Source organism: Ctenocephalides felis, unplaced genomic scaffold (genome assembly GCF_003426905.1).
Source record: "Ctenocephalides felis isolate EL2017-DRISC unplaced genomic scaffold, ASM342690v1 CF-g0.4_SCAFFOLD_01224, whole genome shotgun sequence".
Taxonomy (NCBI): Eukaryota; Metazoa; Arthropoda; class Insecta; order Siphonaptera; family Pulicidae; genus Ctenocephalides; species Ctenocephalides felis.
In genome coordinates, this window is record NW_020537378.1 from 30222 (window position 1) to 57407 (window position 27186).

The window sequence follows — 27186 nt, forward strand, 5'->3', positions numbered from 1 at the left end:
TCTTATTTACTTTATTTATCATATTGGTACTTATTTAAATTATATTTATTTCTATAATATAATTTTCAAAATTTTTATATGTGACCTCATATACTTATTGCATATGTATTAACATCAAGTTTCATTTTTGGCTTATTTTAAAACCTACAGCTGTTAATACCCTGTTTCTAAATCTGTCACTGTTTCTAAATCTATGCTACTGTTTCTAAATCTAAGTTCATTTATTGTTTAGTTTGCTAATAGACTTCATATGTTTATTATATTTTCATTATTAATCTATTTAATATCGACTAATCATGACATACATTCTTTCCTTATTCTTATCTTATTTAATTTTCACTACAAATATTTACAATTTTGAATCTGTGATGCCAGTATGAATGTTGAATATCAACACATCGAAAATGTAAATTACCTCAAACTTGTGGTAGCGGGATTTATATACTATTTTTTGGAGCGTTGGAGTATAGGAAAGATAAAAAAGTTAAGTTGTTACTGTAAATCATGGAGAGCTTTAATATATAATATCAAAGCACTTTTAGTATTCATGGAGGTTACATGTTTGCAAGATTTGATCAAATGATGACACTAAACAAAACATATCCAATATTTGTGAGAGTATATCACTAGGATCAATATATTGCAAATATAAATTAATAAATAAAATATTGTAATTATTGTTTTGAAGTAGCTGTTGGATACTCCAAACTGAGGAAAAACAAAATATTTTCAGAATTTCAGAATGAGAAATGGAATATTCAGGAGTATTGATTGTACTTCGCGTTACCTTATTGCAAATATAATTATAGCATTGCAAATAGCAAAATATTACCTGCAATTGTAATCATGATGGAAAATATTGATAGACATAGAAAATTATAAATCAAGGCAAATCAAATTATAGAATAGAGTAATTTCAAATAACAAAAGAAATATCAATTACAAGTGTATAATTGTATATTGCATATAATAAGAATGGAAACACATAGGCAGATATTAAAAAAGTATTAAGCTTCATCAATCAACTACCATGTACTGCATATTTAAAAAAAAACCTTTGAAGTGTTATGTTTTATCCATCTATTGCTCCAATTTTGAGTGGTCTGAGTTTTCGATCAAAGTGAGATAAACTAAAAGATCCTAACAATGAAAGAACAAATAACTATATTTGATTATAAATGGATAATTATCCTGAAACAACATTGTGTTGAGAAAATAAATATTCTACTTTGGCATCACTATATATTCAAAAGAAGTAAATATGCTTTAATATAATGTATTTCACTATTAATTATTTTGCTAATAATGAATGTGCCGATTAAATTTTAACTATATCATGATTCTGACTAAAATGGAGTAATATTCTGAGATTTTCTTGTGTGATATAGCTTGTAATGATATATTATTTATGGTGTTGTGATTCTTATTCACCTAAATGACTTTATCTATAACATAACTCGCTACTTATGTGTTCACATGTGTTATTCTTTGCATTTAATGCTGTAAATAATTTAATTATCTTTATAACTAACTATTATTGATGTTTGCTTTATTTGCATATAATTCATTTAAGCCATTCATTCAAGTTATGGAAATGTGTTTCAAATTGTAAATATCTATACATTATATAGCTTTGCCAGTATCATGACACACTGCTTATGTGTGCATTTTTCTGTCTAACGACAAATAATTTAATTATGTTAATTAAATGTGATTGGTATTTGCTTTATTTGCATAAATATATTTATTATACCATGCTTTAACAATATTATGGAAATAGGTTTTAAATTGTAAATATATGTATATTAATATGTTCTATAATTTCAATAAATTTTTATTATTATAAATGAATAGTTTTTCTTCTTTTATAAAAAACAGTATATTTTTGATAAAAAAAAACAATGCTAAAGCTTATGTTAACGCATTAATCTTTTATTTGTTGACCAAAATGAGGTTCAATTTTTCAATACCATACATACTGTTAATTTTATAAAAAGGTTGGAAATAATTTCAAATGCCTGAACAAAACTTTGTGGCACTTACAGAACTCCACCTTATTGATTGAGAATTTAACAAATTTCAGCTATATAAATGCACGTCACAACTATTTCGACAGATTATTATTCACATTTTTATATGACAAGAACTTTTTCAGAGAAAACAGTTGTACGTTTATTTAACTTACTGAATAAAACTTCTTATATAAGTACTACATTTTACCACTTTCAGACTTAATATGATTATTGCTATATACTATGACAGTACTAAATCCTCTACGTAATATTATGATCGTAGAGAAAAATTAAATATATATAATATATTGATTTTCATTATTATATGAGAGCTGAAATTAAATTGTAAGTGTCACATTGACGTCTATGAACTGTCATTCTGTACTAGGGTTATTTACACTTTTATATTGGTACGCCTGCTTTGTTTGTCACCTCTTCATGAAGTATATTGTCGTGTCAAAAAATGGCCGCCAGTGACTGCATGAGGAACCGTGTCGGTAACTGCAGTGTTGAACAGTTCGGCGTTGTGTTAATTTTGGTAGATTATTAAATGTATCTGTATGAAGTAAAAGGTGTTTTATTAATTAATTAATGCTAGAGTAAAGCTAGCTTAAAGCTCAGAAGTGGGATTGGATCAAAACGTGGAGAATTTTATTAGAGAACATTATTGGTATGGATTATTGAGATAGGCGATTTCAGTAATCTTTTTTTGGAGTGCCCGTGTTATTAATCAGGCGGATTATAATTACGGGGTGCGATAGAAAGCAAGCTGTGCTTTGCTATCGTACAAGTGCAGGTGTTATTTTGTAAGTTTGTGTGTTTTGTGTTGTTGTGCTAAAGTGAGGTTAACACGTGGTTAACCAAAATAAGAACAGAGTGGAGAGAAAATATCAAAAGCAGGGCGTAATATTGACGTTGGCGAGTCGCGGAGCTGCGATGTGTGTAATTAAAAACTGGAGATTGCGGAAATAAAATAAGATTTGGTGAGATGGCTACTGGTGGTGATGCTGAGAGCTTGGTGCCCGAAGCCTTAAGAGTGCTATCGTTGACGGACTTGATTAATCTTATTAGGGCGACAACCAGTAATAAAAACGATAGCATCTCGAGCAGCGAGTGGTTGGCGACGATACCGATATTCGACGGGTCGTCTGAGCAATGCATCGAGGCGTGGTTTGAACAGGTTGAGGCCGTCCGGGATGCATACGAGGTGCCTAAGAAAAAGATGGCGGTGCTGATAACATCGAAGCTGTCGGGGCGGGCGAGGCGATTATATGACAGCAAGGCAGAGTATGCGACATATTCATACGACGAGCTGAAGAGGGTGCTAACAGCGTTTTTCAAAAATGGAGAAGACAGGATGACTAGAATGAAGCGGTTTGAGTCTCGGAGGTGACGAAAACAGGAACCGTTTAGCGCATACTTTCAGGAAAAGATGGCGCTAGGGAATAGGTTGGGTTTTATGGAGTTCGATATGGCTTATATGATAGACGGCTTCGACAACCCGCCACTCCAGGCTCAAGCCAAAATGAGCCAATTTAAGGATTTAGCAACTCTGTTATGTGTAATGAACGAGTTGACAGCGGAGGAACGCGGATGCAATATGATGCCGCCTACGAGGGTACAGCCAACAGTGTTTCCTAGAATGGAACCACAAGGCACATATCCTACGGTGAGGTGTTTTAATTGTGGTGGAGTGGGACATATGGCATCCAGGTGTATCAAACCTAAGAACGATGGAGTGGCATGCTACGACTGTGGCTCAAAGGAGCATCAGCAGAGATTCTGCAAACATGTCCGGAGTACGGCGCAGGTGGCGCCTGACAGCACTACATTTCGAGTTAACGAAATATTGGCGATTGATGGTGAGATTACCACAGACGGAGCAAATATAAATATATCAGATGAAAATGACTACGAAGTGGTAGCGACAGTAGAAGACCTGGAGAGTGAAAAACCGGAGGAACCAGAGACTGCATTCGAAATGCATGACTATTGAGTGATAGCGACAGCAGGAGATCTGGTGGAAAAGGAATATTTGGAGAGTGAAAAGCCGGAAGAAACAGAGACTGCATTCGAAATGCTTGGCTATGGAGCGATAGCGACAGCAGAAGATTTGGAGACTGAAAAACGGGAAGAGCCAGAGACTGCATTTGAAATGCATGGCTATGGAGTGGTCGCGACAGTAGGAGATCTGGTCAGAGAGGAATATTTGGAGACTGGAAAACGGGTGGTGCGCGATCCTTACTCCAGTCCAAGAATAGATGATTGCTTGGACTCACCGAAGTCTAAGAGGTATTTTACGAAGCTAGATCTGGAGAACGCTTTCTTTCATGTGGTGGTGGCTGAGACTAGTAGAAAATACACTAGCTTGGGGTGTGCACAGGGAGAATATGAATACAACCGTATGCCATTTGGGTATTGTAATAGCCCGAATGTATCTATGAGATATGTAAGTGACATTTTTCGTTGTTTTATGATGAACTGTGAAGTTATAGTGTACATGAACGATTTACTAATGGCCACAGAAACAATTGAGGAGAATATTGAAGTGTTGCGTAGGGTGTTAGAGATGATTCGCAGAAATAAGCTAGAACTAAAATTAAATAAGTGTATAAAAATAATAGGCGTATAAGGACAATAAGTGATGGCGACAAAGTTGGTAGAGACAATAAGTGAATGAAATATGATTTATGTTGTAATGGTTTATGATTTATGTTGTAATGGTTTTATGATTTGTGTTGTAATATTAGATTTAGATTACTGTTGTATTAGATCTCATCAGTCGGGGACGCCTGTGAGGTCAGGATTGGCCGAACTATAATATTGTATGTCTGTCATTTGAATATAACGGCCAAGAGTGTCTATCCTGACGTGTATGTGCTCTATGGTGTGTCATATGTAGAGTGTCTGATCCCCTACGGAACAGAAGTATGTATCTGTGTGCGAGTCGAGGTCTGGCGGTAACTTGAGTGTTGTACAGTTCGGCGTTGTGTTAATTTGGTGGATTATTAAATGTATTTGTATGAAGTAAAGGGTGTTTTATTAATTAATTAATGCTAGAGTAAAGCTAGCTTAATATATATATATATATACATATATATATATATATATATATATATATATATATATATATATGTATATATATACATACATACATATATACATATGAATTAAGTTCTAATAATCAGATGTTACATGCTACAAGACTCTTGTAGCTATTTTGATGTTCAGGCTGAAGTCCTAATCTTAATTCAGTGAACCCTACAATAGAATTAAAACACACTAAGCAAACAAAAACAACCTGAATAACATTTACCTGGGTAAATAAAATAACTATACTAAAACACTCTGCGAAGCCCTAATTAAAAATTTCCTAATAATTTATAACAAAACTGTACTAGGTTTTGAATAACTATATGTTTGGTTCCCTGAAATAATATTGGTTGTGAAGAGACAATGTATGATCATGTAAATGTAAAAAAACCGCTTTCGTAAATAATTATATACTTACAATTGGGATTTCTATTTAACTGTCTAAAAGGTGTCTAAATGTGAGAGGTGAGAGACAATATAACAATGGGTGTACTATTTTGACGTTTGACAGTTTTGTTTTTTTGTTTGACGCACATAGGTTTTTTGTCTTTCAATGTTGTCACACTTTTTTTATTCTCGGTTGCGCTTCGTATGTTGGTATGACAAAATTATCAGAAATTAGCTTCGTGTGTTCAACAAATGTAAATTCAGTTAAAGTCGTTATTATCACATTCAAGAACATTATTGATTAACAATGAATTATTAATTGGTATGTAATTGTTGAATCCAATAATATTTGTTAAATATACGTAGTGAAGATATATAAAAATGTCGGAAGCAACGATTAAGTCTGTGAATGATCAGACTATTAAACTTGAACCACCAGAATATTCAATGGAAGACGTTAAACGTGAAACTGATGATGAATTTAATTATGTAGATGGTATTGTTAAGTCTGAATCCTATTTTGAGGATGATAAAACGTGTCTGGAAAGATTTATGAATTCCGAAGTGACTATAGAGGAAGAAGTCAAGCAGGAGGTAATTGAGACACCTTCTTATAAATGTGACATTGGTAATGTCTCATTTCCAGAAACTAATTATTTAAAAGATCACCTGGCCGATCACAAACCCAGTTGTAACGAAGAAGGCATCCATAAGTGTGATGTATGTCATGAGTCATTTAAACAAATTTCATTTTTGGCAGCGCACATGGTTCTACATAGCACAGAGCGCCCTTTCAAATGTCAAATATGCCTTCAGACATTCAATCAAAAAAAAGGTTTGAAAAATCACATAGCTGTTCATACAGGACAGCTCGCTTTCAAATGTGAAATATGTGATAAAGCATTCTCTCTAGCATATATTCTGAAAACGCACATGATCACTCATTCCAAAGAGCGTCCTTTCAAATGTGATATATGCAATAAGGTATTTTCACGAAAATCTTATCTGAAATCACACATGATGACTCATTCAAAAGAGCGTCCTTTCAAATGTGATATATGCAATCAGCCATTCACACGAAAATATAGTCTGAAACAACACATGATTACTCATACCAAAGAACATTGTTTGAAATGTGAAATATGTAGTAAAACATTCTCACAATCGGGTCACTTGGCAACGCACATGCGTATTCATACAGGAGAACGTCCTTTCAAATGTGGTTATATGCAATCAGACATTTTCACAAAAATCTAATCTGAAATCACACATGATCACTCATACCAAAGAGCGTCCTTTTGAATGTGAAATATGCAATAAAGATTTTGCACTAAGGAGCACTTTGAGGAGACACAAGTTGAATGGTCATAGTGGGGTACATGATGAAAATCAACGAAATAATAATTAGCAGATACTAACTTCATGTGTGAAATAGTGTGAAACATCTATGAATTACTTATTGTCAATTTTATTACTACTGTACAAATATATAGAATTATGAATAAATTTATATAAATATTTTCTGTCTATGTATTCAAAAAATCCTTAAAACGTAAACTTTACATTAGGCTTGCACCGAATATTCGGTTACTATTCGGTTAGTTGTTTAGTTTACATAATATAATATGAAGAAATTTTTCGTTATTGTACATATATAATGATTCAAACGTTATCGTTTTTGAGATTATAAATGAACACGTGAATTGCTCTTTTCTGAATTTTCAAAGGATACTTTATTGTTATATGTTTATGTTAATTGTATCTATCTATTCATTATTATAAATCTAAGAATTTCTAAACTAGTGGGTTGCATACATAGACCTTATACAATTTCAATACAATACAATTTGTATTGTATAAGGTCTATGGTTGCATAGCATCGTGCCTTTAGGCCAATTGCTGGAACTTGACGTATCGTAATTAAAAATCTTGGTACGGAACCCGAGAAAAATTACACAAAATGTGTACACATAATGAAAATCTCTATAAAATATCTGATAATTTGATGTGCATAAGTTCAATAAACATTTTGGACCGCCAAACGGCATTTTTAAGTTCCCGAAGGAGAAGTTTATGTTTTCATCAAAAAACCCGATTCGCTAATTTTATGTTTTCTCGACGTTTCAAGCCATTCTGAATCGAATGAGACCAAATTTGGAAAAAGTATGTGTGTGTGTGTGTGTGTGTGTGTGTGTGTATGTGAACAGATTTTTTGCCGTAAATCGACGTTTTCTCGAAAACGGCTGGGTCGATTTCAAAAATTTAAAAGCCATTCGATGTATCTCGACGAGGACTATTGTTTGTCAGTTTTGTGCGACGATCGGCCAAGCCGTTTCTTCATAAATGGCAGAAAAGTGAAAAAATTTTCGTCTACGTTTTAGCCCGCAATTCTGAATCGATTTTGAAAATTCAAAAACCGTTCGAAAGATATTGGTTGGGAATCGTGGTGATTAGTTTTTGGTAGAGATCGGCCGGGCCGTTTTCTTGTAATAAAGTTTAAAAAAAAAAAAATTCGACGATTTTTATGATTATTTTTTTGACGATAGATACCATAGTCTTCTAGATCATACTAAAATATTACGGCCCTACGACAACTGGTTCAGCTTTAAAAATTCGTCAAATTTTGCAAAAATCAGTATGGTCTTTTTGGCATTTGTCAAAATTAGACTTTTGATCGACGTTTTCTCAAAAACGCCTGAACCGATTTTAGAAATTTAAAAGCCATTTGATGTATTTCGGTGAGGACTATCGTTTGTCAGTTTTGTGCAACTATCTGCCAAGCCGTTTCTTTGTAATTTGTAAAAAACTTTTTGTCCACATTTAAGCTCATCCTACCGAACGATTTTAAAAAATCAAAAACTGTTCGAAAGATATTAGTTGGGAATGGTACTGATTAATTTTAGATGAAAATCTACCGAGCCGTTTTCTTGTAATTAACTGTTGAAAAAAAAATTTAAGCCGATTTTCATGGAAATGTTTTTGGCGATATACATCATGGTCTTATAGAACTTACTGTAATATTACGGCCTAACGACAAGTAGTTTAATTTTAAAAATTCGTCAAAGTTTGCTAAAATTATTATCGTTTTTTTTTAAAGTAGGATTAATGAAGTATATTATTTACACATTTTTTTTTGATTAAGTCGATTTAGCCGACACATTTCGGGAAGTTCATGTAACTTGCCTCAAGGCTAAATACCAAACCAACTAGTTTAAAATTATTTTTATTGAGAGTCCATAACCGCTAGACCTGCCTTCCCAAAAATTTAATCAGTTTTTTTATCTTGTCAATACAAGTAAAATGTTTTTTGAATTCTCTGTTCTCTTAAAAACTGATTTACCGTTTTTGGCATTTTTTGACCCGTATCTTTGGAACGGCTAGAACTGCCTTTGCCAAAAACTAATCAGCACGTCTCCTTAACGATGCGAATCGAATGGTTTTTCGAATTATTCAAATCGGTTGATCGGTATGAAATGTATGAAATCGTCGACGAAAATTTGTATCCGCATACACACACACATACATTCATTTTTTCTAAGGTATGCCAAAATGTTCAGAAGGTTTTGAAACGTAAAGATATATAAAATTTTTATTTTCGATTTTTTTGCGATTACTATAACTTGCCCTACGGGAATTTAATAAAGAGCTATTATCGGCTTCTTATCGAAAAATATAATACAATATTTTTGATTTGATTTTTATTTATTTTGTTATGATTAGTCATTTTAATATATAAAAAATAATATTGAGTTTATAAAAGAATATATTAAATGTTTATGAAAGAAACTAGTTGGTATTGGTATTTTGCCTTGAGGCAAGTTACATGAATTTTCCGATATACATATATATATATATATATATATATATATATATATATATATTCTCCCCCCTTCCAAAAAACATTTCAATTTCATAAAGATCCTTAGCAATCTAGAGTTGGGTATTTGTAAATTAAAAGATCCAGAAAAGGAATCAAGATTAAGATTAATTTGTTGCAATAATTTTTTATCTTTTATTAAAAAAAATTTAAATACCAATTCCAATCCTTTACAGTTAGAAGTTGCCAGAGATTTGAAATTATGCAAAAAGTTCTTGAGAGAAAACCCTGACATTTTAGTTACCAGAGCTGATAAGGGAAACCTTACTGTGATTATGAATAAGTCTGATTATCTCTCAAAAACCGAAGCGCTTTTAAATGACACACTTACATACAAACCTTTAACTAATGACCCTACCGATTACATAAACAGAAAAACTCATAAACTTATCACAAATTTAATCCAAAAAAAACAAATATCCAAATCTTTAGGTTTTTCCCTTAAGGTTTTTCATCCAGACTTCCCTAAATTATATTGCCTTCCAAAAATCCACAAAGCAGATTTACCGTTAAGACCTATAGTTGCTGACATAAACTCACCGTTAAGTAATTTAACTAAATATTTAAGTACTATTCTCTCTAAGGTCACCATTTTATCAAAAACTAATGTCTCAAACTCTTTTATTTTGGCAAAATATCTCAACAACTTAAGCATACCGTCTAACTTTTCTTTGGTAAGCTTTGATGTCGTTTCGTTGTTTACTAACGTTCCATGGGATCTTGCGTTGGATGCCATTTCGGATCGTTGGAATGACATCAGACCACATACAACTATCAATTTATTTTGGTTTAAATACATTTTAAATTTCATATTCAATAATACATATTTTTGTTTTGACAATAAATTTTTTGCTCAGATTTTTGGTATGCCTATGGGTTCTAGCATCAGTCCTCCTTTGGCAGATTTAACTTTACAGTTACTTGAAAATTTTGTTCTACCCAAACTTTCTGTTCAACCTTTCTTTTACTTTAGATATGTTGATGACGTTCTCTTGTGTTTAGAAAATAATTCCATTTCCTCCACTCTTGATTCCTTTAATTCTTTTAACAATCATTTAAAGTTTACTTGTGAGTTTGAAGATGACAATTCCATTAGTTTTTTAGACATTAAACTCATTAGAAACCAAAACAATTTTATTTTAACTGATTGGTTTCAAAAACCAACTTCTTCCGGTAGATACATTAATTACTTATCGTTTCATTCTCGTTCTGTAAAAATTTCCATCATCATTTCTCTCATTGATAGAGCTATTCTTTTAAGCAATAAAACTTTTTGGAATAAAAATTTGGATTTAGTCCGCTCCATTCTCACAAATAACTCTTATCCTTTACATTTAATCAATAATATAATTAAAAATAGGTTAAATTTTTTAAACGTTACCAATATTGATAATAATAATGTCACTTCCGTTGTTCAAAAATATTTTACTGCCGATTCAAATTCTTCTTCTTTATTTAGCAAATATAAAGGCATTATTTGTTTACCTTATTTGGGTAGTTTTTCTTATTTTTTAAAAAAACTTTTTTCTGTTGAAGGTTTTCTTTTAGTTTTCACTTTTGATAACACACTCAGTTCCCTGTTTTCTACCTTAAAATCAAAATCTCCGTCTGACCGAATCACCGATGCCGTTTATAAAATTAATTGTTTAGATTGTGACAGTTGTTATATCGGTGAAAGTTCCCAATACATTAGCAAGAGAATGAATCAACATATTTATAATTCAAAAAACCCTAGACAATTTAAAACAATGTTTTCTGAGCACATTATTAATTTCAAACATTCGTTTAATACTGACCATCCTATAATTTTATATAAAGAAAAAAATGTAGACCTTAGAAGATTTTCCGAATCATGTTTCATCTTTTTACATTCTAATTGTGTTAACAAACGCAGTTCTTCTAGCTTACTCTCAGAAAGTTATCAAAATATAATTAATTTCTGTAAATCTGACGCCATACTACACCCCTGATATCCCTTCCCACATGCACGCGTGTTGGTCGCATAGCCGTCTACACGTCTCTCGACGCATTCTTAGTCCATTCGTGTTGCTATGCTTTGAAAACAAATAATTATGTATTTTATACATTTTTACATCTACCTTTTTCGGTCTTTTCGTAAATTATTTTTGTTTTCCTACAGTAGTGTCATGTGATTGTGGTGTTGTAAAATGTTTTAGTAAAGTGGGTTTTTCCTGATCTGGTGTGTATAATTTGTTGTTTTTTCAATTAATTTTTCCATTGTATAAATTCATTTTTTTGAAACCTTTTCTTTATATTGTAAATTTCTTTTAGCTGAATGATGAGACACATCTAGTCTCGAAACGTATAAAAAATAAATTAAATTGTTTACATTCGACGCATTGGCTGTTTTATTCATTTCAATATATATATATATATATATATATATATATTAATTTATTTATTTGTCTATACACATTATTTTCAAATCTCAGTCCAACAGAGATGCCTGGTATGAGAGATTTTAAAAACAGTTTTCATATTTTATATATACATACCTTTTATTTGACTATTTCATTAATATAATATCTAATAATAGATATAGAACACTATAGTGTTCATGTATATCTTGATTGATGTCTATTGTTGCACTTGTTTTAATTCTGTTATATTTAATTTTGAATATCTCGCAAATATTCTTATGTTGGCGACAGTGACATTGGAGCGCCGCCATAATCAGTTTGTTTACCGAAGTTCATTCAACTGTCAAACTGTCAAACTATTTAATGGACTGATGAAACATTTAATTTTTTTATTTATTTAATTATTCAACATAATTATTGATTAAATATTATAATAAATACATTATATAAATACATAAGTATAATTATTAGTGTGTATTAAAAGGCAGTGTTTGTGAGTTTGATTGATAAACATAAAGGTAGTGTAAAATACTTTGAGGTTATTTCTCATGATTAATTTTTTATTATATTTATTTCGTACAGAAATAACTATAAATATTTAATTTTAAATATAGGTAGGCAATGGATAATTAAAGCTCTGTTGTACCTTTCTATATTTCAGCTTTGCAATAAGCCAAAAGTTCGGAATGAATAATTTCACATCTGTTAAATAGATTTTCTAAAACTGACTACAGTTAATTTAATGTAAGATTAGATTTAAAAATAAAACTATCTTTAGAAATAAACCCAACCATTGAGAAAGCCTAGAGATTGATTTATACACACACTCCTGAGAAATATTACAACTGGATAAATGCATTGCCTTTCTAAAACACTCCATTCTCGAACTGTCAATATCTAGTTAAATTATCATATTCAGCAATAGCTCATTAAATAGCAATCAACTATTTTTATCAATACTTACAGAACATACACATTGCACAAATATCTCAAAATGTCAGAGGCAGCTGATGATACGATAATTAAAATTGAACCACAAGAATATTCAATCGAAGAGATCAAAGAGGAAATTGAAGAAGACCCTGAATCCTGTTCAGAGGATGTAGAAACATGTCAGAAGAGGTTTACAGATTCCATAGTAAAAATAGAAGATGTCCAACAGGAATTTACAGGGATGTACAATTCAAAACAGCATATGGTAGTGCATGAACATGAATGTGTATTTTGTTCAAAGACTTTTCCAGAAGCAAGTGCATTAGAAGTGCATCTAAAATCTCATACAGGTGAAAAACATTTCAAATGTACCCAGTGTGATAAAGCATTTACTACAAAATATCATTTAGATCAACACATATGCGCTCATGCCACAGAACAAACTTTACACTTGAATGAATCTTGTAATCAAAAACAAAATGTTCATGCTGATACTGCCAATAGACCGTATAAATGTCAACAATGTGATAAACCATTTATGAGCTCGAGTCATTTGAATCGTCATATGCTCATTCATACTGGGGAACGCCCTAATAAATGTGAAATATGTGATAAGACATTCAAACATTTGGATAATTTGAATAGACATATGCTGAGTCACACTGGTGAACGAGCTCATATTTGTAGAATATGTGGTAAGAAGTTTATATATTCATGCAATTTGAATCAACATATGCTCATTCATACAGGGGAACGCTCTAATAAATGTACAATATGTGATAAAACATTCCTACGATTGGATAGTTTGAGTAGACATATGCTTGTTCACACTGGTGAACGCTCTAATAAATGTACAATATGTGATAAGACATTCTCACAATCGAGTCATTTGAATCGACATATGCTAACTCACACTGGGGAACGTCCTAATGAATGTGAAGTATGTGATAAGACATTTTTTCAATTGAGTCATTTGAAACAACATATGCTCATTCACACTGGGGAACTTCTTCATAAATGTACAATATGTTATAAGGCATTTGCAGAATTGAGTGACTTGAATAGACATATGCTCATTCACACTGAGGAACGTCCTAACAAATGTACAATATGTGATAAAACTTTTACACACTCGAGTAGCTTGAATAGACATATGCTCACTCACACTGGTGAACGAGCTCATATTTGTAGAATATGTGGTAAGAAGTTCATACATTCATATCATTTGAATCAACATATGCTCATTCACACAGGGGAACGCCCTAATAAATGTACAATATGTGATAAGGCATTTACACAATCGAGTGTCTTGAAACGACATATGCTCATTCACACTGGGGAACTTCTTCATAAATGTACAATATGTTATAAGGCTTTTGCACAATTGAGCGGCTTGAAAAGACATATGCTCATTCACGCTGAGGAACGTTCTAACAAATGTACAATATGTGATAAGACTTTTACACACTCGAGTAAGTTCAATAGACATATGCTCACTCACACTGGGGAACGCCCTAATAAATGTACAATATGTGATAAGACTTTTACACAATCGAGTAGCTTGAAAAGACATATGCTCATTCACGCTGAGGAACGTTCCAACAAATGTACAATATGTGATAAGACTTTTACACACTTGAGTAGCTTGAATAGACATATGCTCACTCACACTGGGGAACGCCCTAATAAATGTACAATATGTGATAAGACTTTTACACAATCGAGTAGCTTGAATAGACATATGATCATTCACACTAGGCAAAATATGTGATAAGACATTTACAGATCCAAGTGTCTTGAATAATCATGCAAATTCACATTGGTGACCATCTACACAAATGTAAGATATGCAAGAAGTCATTCATATATTCATATAGCTTGACAGGACATATGTTAATTCACTGTGGGGAACGGCCTCACAAATGTAAAATATGCAATAAGATATTCAGACAATTAACTCATTTATATAAGCATATGTTCATTCACATTAGTGATGTTACAAAATATGCAACAATGCATTTAGACTATCGAATCATTTGGAAAGGCACATACTTGTACACACCAGAGAATAATTATAAGTATTTAATAATGGATTTATATAATCAGGAACTGAAACATGACTGCTGATAGAAACTAGTGGTGTATGGCATCGTGCCTTAAGGCAAATTGCTGCAACTTCCTGTACCGTAATGAAATGCTCGAGGAATATTAAATGTGTTTAAATAGATTTTAAAAAAATATTGTAACTTTGTCTAATATTTATAAGAATTATATTAACTGAAATTATTTGTTTAAAGTGTATTAAAACTTTAGTCAAAATCCAAATTAAAATGAAATAATTTCGATATACAAAAAAAAAAAAATTTTTTTAAATTTTGAAATAATGTTTTTTTCCAAAATCAATTTTTTTTGTTAAAACAAGCAGAAAATTCTTTGAATCATTCAAATCGGACGCTTAGTTCTCTCAAAACTGCCATTTTTTGCATATTTAGTTCTGTATTTTCGAAATGGCTGAACCTGCCTTTGCCAAAAACTAATCACCTCTTCTCCCAATCATTGCAAATTGAATGTTTTTTCTATCATTCAAATCGGATGCTCTGTTCTCTTGAAAACTCGATTTGTATTTTCTGCACTCTTTGCTCTTTATCTCCGTAATTGCTGGACTTGCCTTTGCCAAAAACTAATCAGTGCATCTCCCTATCAATAGGAATCGAATGTTTTTTGAACCATTCAATTCAGTTGAACCGTGCGCTCGAAAACGTTGGACGAATGCCAAAATGTTCAAAAACCTTCAAAACGTGAAGATATGCAAAAAAATTTATTTTTGATTTTTGGCCCATTACTATAACTGTCCTACAGGAAGTTAATAATAATAATAATTTTATTTATTGTAATTTTTTGTATCAACAATAGGTTTTATATTTATTTTGTAAACCAAAAGACCAAATTGATTTATATTTTTATAACAGATTTATGTGATCTTTAAATTAAATGTAATTTTGAATTTGGTGCTTCATAATATAATAATCCATAGATTTTTGACATGAAAGGAATGTCTCTATTTTAATTATGTTATTTAGTGAATCATTATTTGTTTCTGTCTGTAAGTATTTGGTGGGTGTTAGATGTGGAAAATTATATGCTATTTTTGTGGCTTTATTCATTATTCTCTGTATGTCATTTAGGTTAGATTTAGTTGTTTGGTTCCATGTTGTTATTCCATATAAAATTATAGGTATCATTTGCGTTTTAAGAATTAGTATCTTATTTTTTTGCCGAGAGAGTGGATCCTTTTTAAAGCCACTGTTAATGTTCCTATCTTTCTTTTTATTTTGTTTATATGTTCTGTCCATGTCAGTTTTTCATTTATTATCAGTCCTGAGTATTTTATGCTTTCCACTTCCTCTATTTCTCTATTATTTACTTTAATATTTAGATTAGTGTTCTCGTATTTTTTCTATGTTTGAAATATATGTATTTTATTTTATCGATGTTAATTGTTAGTTTATTTCCATTTAATTTTATATTTATATTAATTATATTTATATTAATTTTATATCTATATATGTAAATAATCGACTTAATCAATAAAATATAAATTAACTAGCAAACCCGGCGAACTCCGTTTCGCCACCAGATGGTTTCGTGAGAAAGATGAAGAATTTTTTGTTTGTTTTATATTTGAAAAGGAAAATTTTTATTTTATTACACAACAGTAATGAATTTATTTCGATTACAAAAATGATGTGTTTTTTAGTTGAACTTCTCTAAGTAAATGAAAGTGAATCAAGTGTAAATACTGAATCGAAGAGTTATACGTGTCCGCAAATTATCCGTTTCATTGAAGTGCTCTTTGGTAAACCACATTTTTTGTTTCTTGGTCTGACGTTGATACATATGAAATTAGCGGATGGTTTCCCAACTCATGAACAGGCAACATATAACTGCCCATGTGAAAAACAATGATTTTCTAAATAATCTATTTGGAATTTATCCCGCAAACACTAAGCGATTGGCCTTGCGACTTGGTACTGCGAACGCAAGGCGAACTGGAAATTAAAATCGTTTGAAGTCAAACGGAAGACCAGTCGGAATCATTGGTATGTCACCAAATCGCCAGCAATTTTTGATTGAATGGTAAAATTCAGTGTGTGTACATCATTATTCCTTGCGACAAGAATTGCTCGTTGACTTAACCAAGCATAATTCTGATAATTCTCACTAATGTCATTACTCGAATTTTTAATTACGGTGCATGAAGTTCCAGCAATTTGCATTAAATCACGATGTCATGCACCCCTAATTTTCTTAGCTATAAACCTTGCGGAGCCTGAGACCTTTCCAACGAATGCAAAATTGTCGAAATCAGTTCGTGCGTTCTGGAGTTATTTCGTCAGGAAGAAAAACCCGACTTATTTTTATATATATGTAGATTTATGATTAAAAGTATTCGGAGTGGATTTATTACACATAATTGAAAACGAATGAACACGTTCGTTAAATTAAATAATATTAAATATTTTCAAATATATTATGAATACTATAACTTCCATTATTTGTATTTAATAGACAAAATCTAAGAGCTTATGAATTGGACGATGACGTTTATAAAAGTTTACATGAAAAATAATTAAACAGAGTTTAATAAGGGGAGTTAGAATGAAGGATCTGTTCTCATATTACTAATAGTAAGAATTTTATAAACCAAACAGCAAAGTTAAAATGATCTATCTCAAATAAACTTAAAATTAAAATTTGAATGATTTTTGATATTCAAAGAATATAGTTCTCCAAAATTAAAAAAATAATGTACAATTTTTTTTGTTTTTCCCAAAAATAATCGTTCCGTCAATACAAGCAAAATGGTTTTTGAATCATTTAAATCGGATATTTCGTTCTCTCAAAAACTGCAATTTTTTGCACATTTATCTTGGTATCTCCAAAACGGCTGGGCCTGCCTTTGCCAAAAACGAATCACCACTTCTACCCGTCATGGTCATGAACAGACAAATCACTTAAGTAGGACTCCATATGTTTATTTTTTAAATCAAACAAATATTGGTTAAGTTTCCTTTATAGCTTTATTCAGTTTAGCTTTGTCATCCGGAAAATGAGTATTTTACCACCTTCTACGCAGTTTTCTCTTACAGGCTATGAGTCTTTTAGCTTCGAGTGGACAGAAAAATCGCTCAACAATATCATTTGTGGGTGTTGTTTTGCGAGCCGCGTCAGTGATATTTTTATTGAGAATACCTATTGCATTATCAACATAATCTGTACTTTCTAGAGGTACTTTGCAGCATAAATTGTCATCAATATATTTAGAAAATAATTCCCAATTAGTTTTTTTATTTGTTAATGATGGACTTTTAGATTGTAATTTAAAGTTTGAGCTAATAATAATTTCGGATTTCAAATTTTGCCGCCGAAAAACACATAGCTGATTTGTGTTTAACTTCAGCTTGATCTGTTGTTTATAAAAGCAAAATGGAGGAGAAATGTCAAAGTGGTTTATGGAATTATTAAAGTTAAATTCGAAGATAAATTTAGTAAAAAGGTCAGTGTTAGCATTATATCATATTAAACAATAAACGAATTAGTAAATATTGTGACACATATATTATTATACACTTAGACTTCCCAATTTTTAAGAACTTATCACCAGTTTGTTTATTATAACCTACAAACTCCAAACATGTCTGAAGAAACAAATTCAAACAAAACAATTAAAACGGAACCGATCGATGATTATCTTCAAGTGAAGCAGGAATATGATGATTATGAAAATACATCAGATTTGTATACGGATAATGATGATATATGTCTGCAGCAATTTCTAAAATCTGAGATTACAATTGACGAGGAAATAAAACAAGAGACGATTGATGACCAATATGACGTGACTAGTACAAACAAAACTGTATTAGATGAAAATTCTTCCCTATGTAACGAAGAGATCAGTGAATCAAGTACGATAGTCGATAGTACAAACAAAACATTTGACAAAGTTTCAGGAAAAGATAAGACAACTAGTAAGTTGAAATACAAATGTAAATCATGCAGTAAAACATTTGTAGAAAAAGGTAACTTAAAAAAACATGAAAGGATCCATACTGGAGAACGGCCTTATGAGTGCAAAATATGCAATAAAAGATTTTCACAGTCAAGTAATTTAAGACAGCATTTATCAGTGCATACAGGTGAACGTCCTTACGCATGTGAAATATGTAATAAAACATTCAGAATGAAAAAAATGTTAAAACAACATAAAGCCGTCCATTCTGGAGAACGCCGTAATGAGTGCAAAATATGCAATAAAACATTTAAAAGAAAAAATAATTTAAAACAACATGAAATGATTCACACTGAAGAAAGGCCTCATGAGTGCAACATATGCAATAAAAGATTTTCACGGCCAAGTATTTTAAGAGAGCATTTATCAGTGCATACTGAAGAACGACCTCACGCATGTGAAATATGTAATAAAACATTCCGAACAAAACCGATATTAATGCAACATAAAAAAGTACATACTGGAGAACGCTGTAATGAGTGCAAAATATGCAATAAAACAATTTCAAATATAACGACCTTATGAAAGTGAGACATGCAATAAAACATTCAAAACAAAAAATAATTTAAAACAACATGAAATCAGTCACACTGAAGAAAGGCCTCATGAGTGCAACATATGCAATAAAAGATTTTTACGGTCGAGTATTTTAAGAGAGCATTTATCAGTGCATACTGAAGAACGACCTTATGCATGTGAAATATGTAATAAAACATTCAGAACAAAACCTATATTAATGCAACATAAAACAGTACATACTGGAGAACGACCATATGAGTGCAAAATATGCAATAAAACATTTTCACATTCAGGTAATTTAATAACGCATTTATCAGTGCATAGTGAAGAACGACCTATATGCAATAAAACGTTCAAAACAAAACCTATATTAATGCGACATGAAAGAAGACATACTAGAGAACAAACCGGAATTAAAAAGTCAACAAAACTGTTGAATCAGTCTGGAAACAGCCCGACCTAATAATCCTTATCCATTACACAACTTATATTGATACACAGGATATTAAATGCAATTTATTTAATATATATTTCAGTTACAACTATGGTTGTTACTCCTAACCAGTGACTTGTATGTAATTGTTTAATAATATAAATACATAGTACAAATGCTATTTTTTTTTTGTTTTATTCAAAACATTACTATTTTTGTTTTTCAATTATTCAATATTCTTAGTAAAACTCCTTTAGGCGCGACTAGGGTGTAAAACTGTGCAAATACAACGGAAGAGCGTTACGGCCGAGTCGAGTGCCAATGATTCGTGCCGTAATGAGTGCAATGCCCAAAAAAATTTTTATCCAGCCCTGGTCCTAGTAAAAATCTTGATTTAATAAAACATCTTTGAATTGGTAGAATAATTTATCCCGTCTTCAGTAAATAATTATAGCGAAAATAAAAAAACAAATGAAAAATCCGTGCCATGTAAGAAACGGAAATTTATTGAAATAATTTGTATTATTCGTGGTTACTATATATTTTTAGAAATGAATTTTCTAGGCAAGATGGATATTACAGCCACTCAAAGAATGAGACTGTATCGCCAGCGAAAAAGTGAAAAAAAAAAACAAACAGTCAATGAATGTATGTTAATTTTAATTACATGAAGTTCTTCAAACACAATTATTACATGATGAGTGAAATTGTGAAAACAATATTTGTTTAAGCGTTATTAATCCGCTGTGTGAATGAATATTATAGAATTATTATTATTCAGCAATTACTTCATTTGTCTAGTGAAGGTTCAAGTCCTAAATGCTAATTACAATGACAAACCGATCATGTCGTATTTGAAGTATGACATTATTTAATTACATTATTGTTTTTAAATACTATACATATTTTTAATGCTATTATTAATATATAATTTACAATTTATTATATAAATATGTATAATAATAGACATTAAAAAATGTGTGGATCACGAGTGTTACAATATTAAAAAGTAACATTATTCAAAATTGTTACATGTATTTATTTTACTTAAATGACATATTTTACAACTCTTTTTTGCACTCTTTTTTTGTATTTTTTTTCTATGAGGCTAATTGTACGGTTGTTATAGCAACACTATCTAATTCTTCTTTCTTGGTAGTAAAAACTATGAAAAGTCAATTAATTGCTGTACCATCAGGCGTATTTTACATATAAACTGTATATCACAAACTAATCAGCACGATTCCAAACCAATATCTTTCGAACGGTGCTTGAATTTTCAAAATCGATTCAGAATTGTGGGCTGAAAAATTTTTCACTTTTCTGCTATTTATAAAGAAACAGCTTGGCCGATCATCGCACAAAACTGACAAATAATAGTCCTCATCGAGATTCATCGAATGGCTTTTAAATTTTTGCAATAGGGAACGGGCAAGCTCTCCTCTAGCGGATTTTAAGTGCAACTTGGATTCCAACAAATATGGCGGATGACACATTTATGAGTTGAATTTGCTGTCAACTAATATTTGTTTTGACGTAAAACGTGCATTTTTAGGTTAAACATTTAATAATTCATATTTCTTACATATTTTCATCATTTATTTTTTATGATTTTACAATAACAGAGGTAAGAATAATGAAATTCAAAATATAAATTTTGTTTGCTACTACCAATATGCATACTATTTACATTCAGGAAGGATATTCAATCAGAAAAATATTGAAAGTTCAAAGTTTGAAGAGGCTTTAGTAAATTAAATCAATATTTGCTTAAATGATCATATTTACATGCATAAAAACATTATTAAAAATCCATTTGTTAGTTTGATTCTTAGAAAACACTAATTATGAAAGTTAGAAATTAGTTATATTGCTTTAGGTTTTACTTTTCAGATTCATTCGTTGGTAGTTTCCAGGGTATTTGAAAGTAGGTTCTTATTTATTTGCACTCCAGATGGCTTTATTTCATTTGTTAATAATGTGGGCTTAGGCAGAATCACTCCAACCCAAATTAATGTACTCTCGGGCGTAATAAAAAAAGTAAAATCTGGATGTGCTGTATTAACTGACAAAGGTAAATTCATGAGTAAAAAAGACAAAGTTTTTAATTGTACTTTATAGTCAGGATTTTCATCAATATGGACTGAGTTAGACAAATTAATAAATATAGCAGTACTTGTGCATATGCTATTTGTTTAAAATTAAATTTAAAACGGATTACTTTCACCAGGAGATATTAATTAAACTCACTTTGAAGCTAGTGTGCGTATACATGTAGAATGAGTCATACACAGAATGAAAATTTTAAAACTTTTATGTAATATACCAAAGACTATAACTATCAATTTTCTGGTGAAAATATTGTTTTTTTATGTCCTATTTTGGTGAACCTTCAAACTTTCATTATTGGATAAGATGGGGATGGTAAATGAAAGAAATGTTAATTTATATTAGATTAAATATATATGTATCATGACTGTTAGCTTGTATAATAATATTAACTGTACATAAATGTTATATGTAATACATAAATTGAAAGCTTTTGGAAATCAATGATGAATACTTCTTATATGTACCTAAATTAATCTGAAAGAAAAAACATTGAGAGCATATAATTTAAAGTATAAAATTTTAACAGGTATGTAATATTAAATTCACACAATAATTACCAATCTGTGGAGGAGACCCTCTTCTATCAATATTAGCAATTCGGTATAAAATTTTGGAGAAATTCTTCAACCTTGCATATACTGATACAATAGCTTCCTAAAACTTTTAAAAGTAATATCTTTTTATGCAGGTAACAAAACAATTAAATCAAATCAAATTGCAGTGTAGAAATCCTGTAAGTCCTGACATCCTATCAAGTACGAGATTCATTCTGCGACAAAGTCCTAATAGAAAGATCTAAACTTTGTTCAGCTGATAACACAACATGCAAATCATAAAATATCTTATGGCCTTGTCTGAAAATTTTATCATACCTTTAAGCAACACATGTTTGTTTTAATATGGTGGTCAATAGCAAATACATTTTAATTATGAGTACATACCTCAATGAATCTATCCAACGAAGCAATTTATTTCTTCTAACGTTAATTATAACAAAATTCACTTTCTTATTCATGCGCTTTCTTCACTTAATATACGCACATGATTGGTGACTCAGATATGCCGCATTATTATTAGAAATAAATAAAAATTGCGATTATAAGAAGCTATAACCATCTTTAACAAGCACATAAGTTTGAATAAAACCTGTCAAAATACGAAATAAAACCTGTCAAACGCCATCTTGTTTGGAATCCTTGTTTGCACTTTTTCGCCACCCCGAGAAGTCATGGCGTTTTCACTGACATTTTTATGAGCTTGCCCGTTCCCTATTGGTCAAGCCGTTTTTGAGAAAAGGTCGCTTGACCGCAAAAAATCTGATAACATACACACACACGCACATACTTTTTCTAAATATGGTCTCATTCGATTCAGAATGGCTTGAAACGTCGAGAAAACATAAAATTAGGGAATCGGCTTATTTTATGAAAACATAAACTTCTCTTTAGGGAAGTTAAAAAAATTGAAAAGGTCGTTTTTGGTGTTGACAGTTGATGCATAGAGAACTGTTGTGAAGTTAGATTCTAAATTTTAGAAGAATGTCTTGTCTCTCTAAAAACCTAAAAACATACTCTTTGCTTCTAATGTCAGACGACTAAAGTTAAATTTAGTTAAATTCATAATTAATTTTACGGTATTTGTATAAATAATTTATTAAATAACAGGTAACTGTTAATTCCGATAACATTTGTTAAATATACACAGTGAAAATATATAAAAATGTCGGAAGCAACAATTATGCCTATGAATGATCAGAAAGTTAAAACAGAACCACCAGAATATTCAATAGAAGAGATTCAGGTTGAAATTAAGGATGAGCTTGATGAAGTTGAGGATATTGTTAAGCCTGAATCGTGTTTAGAGGATGATGAAACCTGCCTGGAAAGATTCATGAATTCCGATGTAACAATAGAGGAAGAAGCCAAACAAGAGTCAACAACAATACAGGTGCCCCCTTTTAAATGTATCATTTAACAGAACATATGATCAATCACACGCCAAGTGCTAGCAAAGAAGGCTCCCATAGATGTGATATATGCCTTAAGACATTTAAACAATTATCACTTTTGGAAAAACACATTATTACTCATAAGTCAGAACGACCTTTCAAATGCCAAATATGTCTTAAGACGTTCAAACTATCAAAAGGGTTAAAGTTGCACATGATTATACATTCTGAAGAATGTCCTTTTAAATGTGAAATATGCAATAAGGCATGCTGTCAAAAAAGTGATTTAGCAAAACACATGCTAAAACATACAGGAGAACGTTCCTATGCATGCAATTCATGTGGAGACACTTTCGTGCATCCAAGTGCTCTAAGAAGTCACATGCGTATTCATACAGAAGAACGCCCCTTCAAATGTGACATATGCACTAAAGGCTTCACACAATTACTCACTCTAAAAAGCCACATGTCCACTCACATAGAACTTTCCCGTGAATGCACAATATGCAAGAAAATAATAAAAAAAACGAGCTACCTAAAAACCCACATGCTCATTCATACCGGAGAGCGCCCTTATAAATGTGATATATGCAATCTGGGTTTTGCACAAGTGGGCAACTTGAATGCACACAAGCGCACTCATACAGGAGAGCGCCCTTTTAAATGTGTTATATGCAATAAGGATTTTAAAAAAGTTCGTTTCTTGAAGAAACACTGCGAAGTACTACACCCTCATGAATGCAAAATTTGCAACAAAACATTCACAGGACCGAGCGATCTGCAAACACACATGCTTGTTCATTCTGGAGAGCGCCCTTATAAATGTGATATATGCAATAAAAGTTTTATACAGGAATGCAATTTGAAGAACCACATGGCACGGTTGCATATTAGGAAACAGGATGCAGATCAATGAAATATTAATAAGCAGAAACTAATGGGGCTGTAAGGGTGCATGCATTGACAAAAAAAAACACAAAAAATCACATGGAGAAGGGAGGAGTGTAGTAAGATATCATGTGTATTTATTTTTTATCTGAATTTTTTTTTTAAAAAATCTAAACATTTTCAAAAAAAATAGTGCGCATAAGGTTCACACGCGATTGAAGTAAAACTTATTTGCTACTGTACAGATGGTATTTAAGTAAAATTAAATACATCTTATAACAATTTTGAATAATGTTTATTAGTAATATGGTAACACCTGTGATGCACACATTTATTAGTGTCAACCATTATACACATTTATATAATGATAAATTATAAATTATATTTTTATAATAGCATTAAAAATATGTATAATATTTAAAAACAATAATGCAATTAAAGTCATATTTCAAATATGAAATGATTGGTTTGTCATTGTAATTAGCATTTATATTTATTAGAAATGAACCTTCATTAGAGAAATAAAGTAATTGCTGATTAATAAATTCTATAGTATTCGTTTACACAGTGGATTATGTTAAACAACGGCTAAACAAATATTGTTTTCGCAACTTTACTCATCATGTAACTGTGTTTGAGAACTTCATGTAATTAAAATTGACATACATTCATTGACTGCTTGGCAATAAATGTAAAAAACTAGTTGGTTTGGTATTTAGCCTTGAGGCAAGTTACATGAACTTCCCGAAATGTGTGAATAATCGACTTAATCAAAAAAAAATGTAAATAATATACTTCATTAATCCTACTTTTAAGAAAAACGATAATAATTTTAGCAAACTTTGACGAATTTTTAAAATTAAACTACTTGTCGTTAGGCCGTAATATTACAGTAAGTTCTATAAGACCATGATGTATATCGCCAAAAAAATTTCCATGAAAATCGGCTTAAATTTTTTTTTCAACAGTTAATTACAAGAAACGGCTCGGTAGATTTTCACCTAAAATTAATCAGTACCATTCCCAACTAATATCTTTCGAACAGTTTTTGATATTTTAAAATCGGTTTGGTAGGATGAGCTTAAATGTCGACGAAAATTAACACTTTTTTTCAACAGTTAATTACAGAAACGGCTCGGTAGATTTTCACCTAAAATTAATCAGTATCATTCCCAACTAATATCTTTCGAGCAGTTTTTTGATATTTTAAAATCGGTTCGGTAGGATGAGCTTAAATGTCGACGAAAATTTAACACTTTTTTTCAACATTAATTACAAGAAAACGGCTCGGTAGATTTTCACCTAAAATTAATCAGTATCATTCCCAACTAATATCTTTCGAACAGTTTTTGATATTTTAAAATCGGTTCGGTAGGATGAGCTTAATGTCGACGAAAATTTAACACTTTTTTTCAACAGTTAATTACAAGAAAACGGCTCGGTAGATTTTCACCTAAAATTAATCAGTATCATTCCCAACTAATATCTTTCGAACATTTTTGATTTTTTAAAATCGTTCGGTAGATGAGCTTAAATGTGGACGAAAGTTTTCTTCAAATTACAAAGAAACGGCTTGGCAGATCGTTGCACAAAACTGACAAACGATAGTCCTCACCGAAATACATCAAATGGCTTTTAAATTTCTAAAATCGGTTCAGGCGTTTGAGAAAACGTCGATCAAAAGTCTAATTTTGACAAATGCCAAAAGACCATACTGATTTTTGCAAACTTTGACGAATTTTTAAAGCTGAACCAGTTGTCGTAGGGCCGTAATATTTTAGTATGATCTAGAAGACTATGGTATCTATCGTCAAAAAAATAATCATAAAAATCGTCGAAATTTTTTTTTAAAAACTTTATTACAAGAAAACGGCCCGGCCCATCTCTACCAAAAACTAATCAGCACGATTCCCAACCAATATCTTTCGAACGGTTTTTGAATTTTCAAAATCGATTCAGAATTGCGGGCTAAAACGTAGACGAAAAATTTTTCACTTTTCTGCCATTTATGAAGAAAACGGCTTGGCCGATCGTCGCACAAAACTGACAAACAATAGTTCTCGTCCAGATACATCGAATGGCTTTTAAATTTTTGAAATCGGTCCAGCCGTTTTCGAGAAAACGTCGATTTACGGCAAAAATCTGTTCACATACACACACACACACACACACACACACACACATACTTTTTCCAAATTTTTGTCTCATTCGATTCAGAATGGCTTGAAACGTTCGAGAAAACATAAATTAGCGAATCGGGTTTTTTGATGAAAACATAAACTTCTCCTTCGGGAAGTTAATATGCCATTTGGTGGTCAAACATGAGCATTAGACATATGTAATTTGTATCATCAGATATTTTATAAAGATTATAATAATAAGTACAAATTTTGTGTACATTTATGTGGGTCCCTACAAATGTTTACGCGTTAGACGACTACGCGGCGCTTACGCGCTTTGATATTTCGACTCCAAAACAGCTATGCAGCGCGATTGCTCAAAAAAAAAAATCAAAATACAAAATTTCAAA

The 27186-nt window shown here is 31.2% G+C and overlaps 4 protein-coding genes across 4 annotated transcripts; all 4 read left to right on the forward strand.

The window, feature by feature from the left end:
- Positions 1-5873: 5873 nt before the first annotated feature.
- LOC113369307 (zinc finger protein 525-like) lies at positions 5874-6749 on the forward strand. The gene has a single exon (XM_026610089.1). It carries the CDS (start codon positions 5874-5876, stop codon positions 6747-6749), a length of 876 nt encoding a protein of 291 aa, XP_026465874.1.
- Positions 6750-12609: 5860 nt separating this feature from the next.
- LOC113369308 (zinc finger protein 883-like) lies at positions 12610-14454 on the forward strand. Its single transcript, XM_026610090.1, has one exon. It carries the CDS (start codon positions 12745-12747, stop codon positions 14452-14454), a length of 1710 nt encoding a protein of 569 aa, XP_026465875.1. The 5' UTR covers positions 12610-12744.
- Positions 14455-18378: 3924 nt separating this feature from the next.
- LOC113369310 (zinc finger protein 350-like) lies at positions 18379-19738 on the forward strand. Its single transcript, XM_026610091.1, has 2 exons — positions 18379-18766; positions 19569-19738. The coding sequence occupies exons 1-2, from the start codon at positions 18379-18381 to the stop codon at positions 19736-19738; spliced, it is 558 nt and encodes a 185-aa protein (XP_026465876.1).
- Positions 19739-23802: 4064 nt separating this feature from the next.
- On the forward strand, positions 23803-24684 carry LOC113369311 (zinc finger protein 708-like). The gene has a single exon (XM_026610092.1). It carries the CDS (start codon positions 23803-23805, stop codon positions 24682-24684), a length of 882 nt encoding a protein of 293 aa, XP_026465877.1.
- The last annotated feature ends 2502 nt before the right edge of the window (positions 24685-27186 follow it).

What these genes read in the sequence shown, in the direction of transcription:
- LOC113369307 (XM_026610089.1), top strand. Translation starts at nt 5,874, where the DNA reads ATGTCGGAAGCAACGATTAAGTCTGTGAATGATCAGACTATTAAACTT.
- LOC113369310 (XM_026610091.1), top strand. Translation starts at nt 18,379, where the DNA reads ATGTCTGAAGAAACAAATTCAAACAAAACAATTAAAACGGAACCGATC. An exon ending in TAAAACATTTGTAGAAAAAG is followed by an intron (nt 18,767 to 19,568) that starts GTAACTTAAAAA and finishes TTTCACATTCAG; the next exon opens with GTAATTTAATAACGCATTTA.
- LOC113369311 (XM_026610092.1), top strand. Translation starts at nt 23,803, where the DNA reads ATGATCAATCACACGCCAAGTGCTAGCAAAGAAGGCTCCCATAGATGT.
- LOC113369308 (XM_026610090.1), top strand. Translation starts at nt 12,745, where the DNA reads ATGTCAGAGGCAGCTGATGATACGATAATTAAAATTGAACCACAAGAA.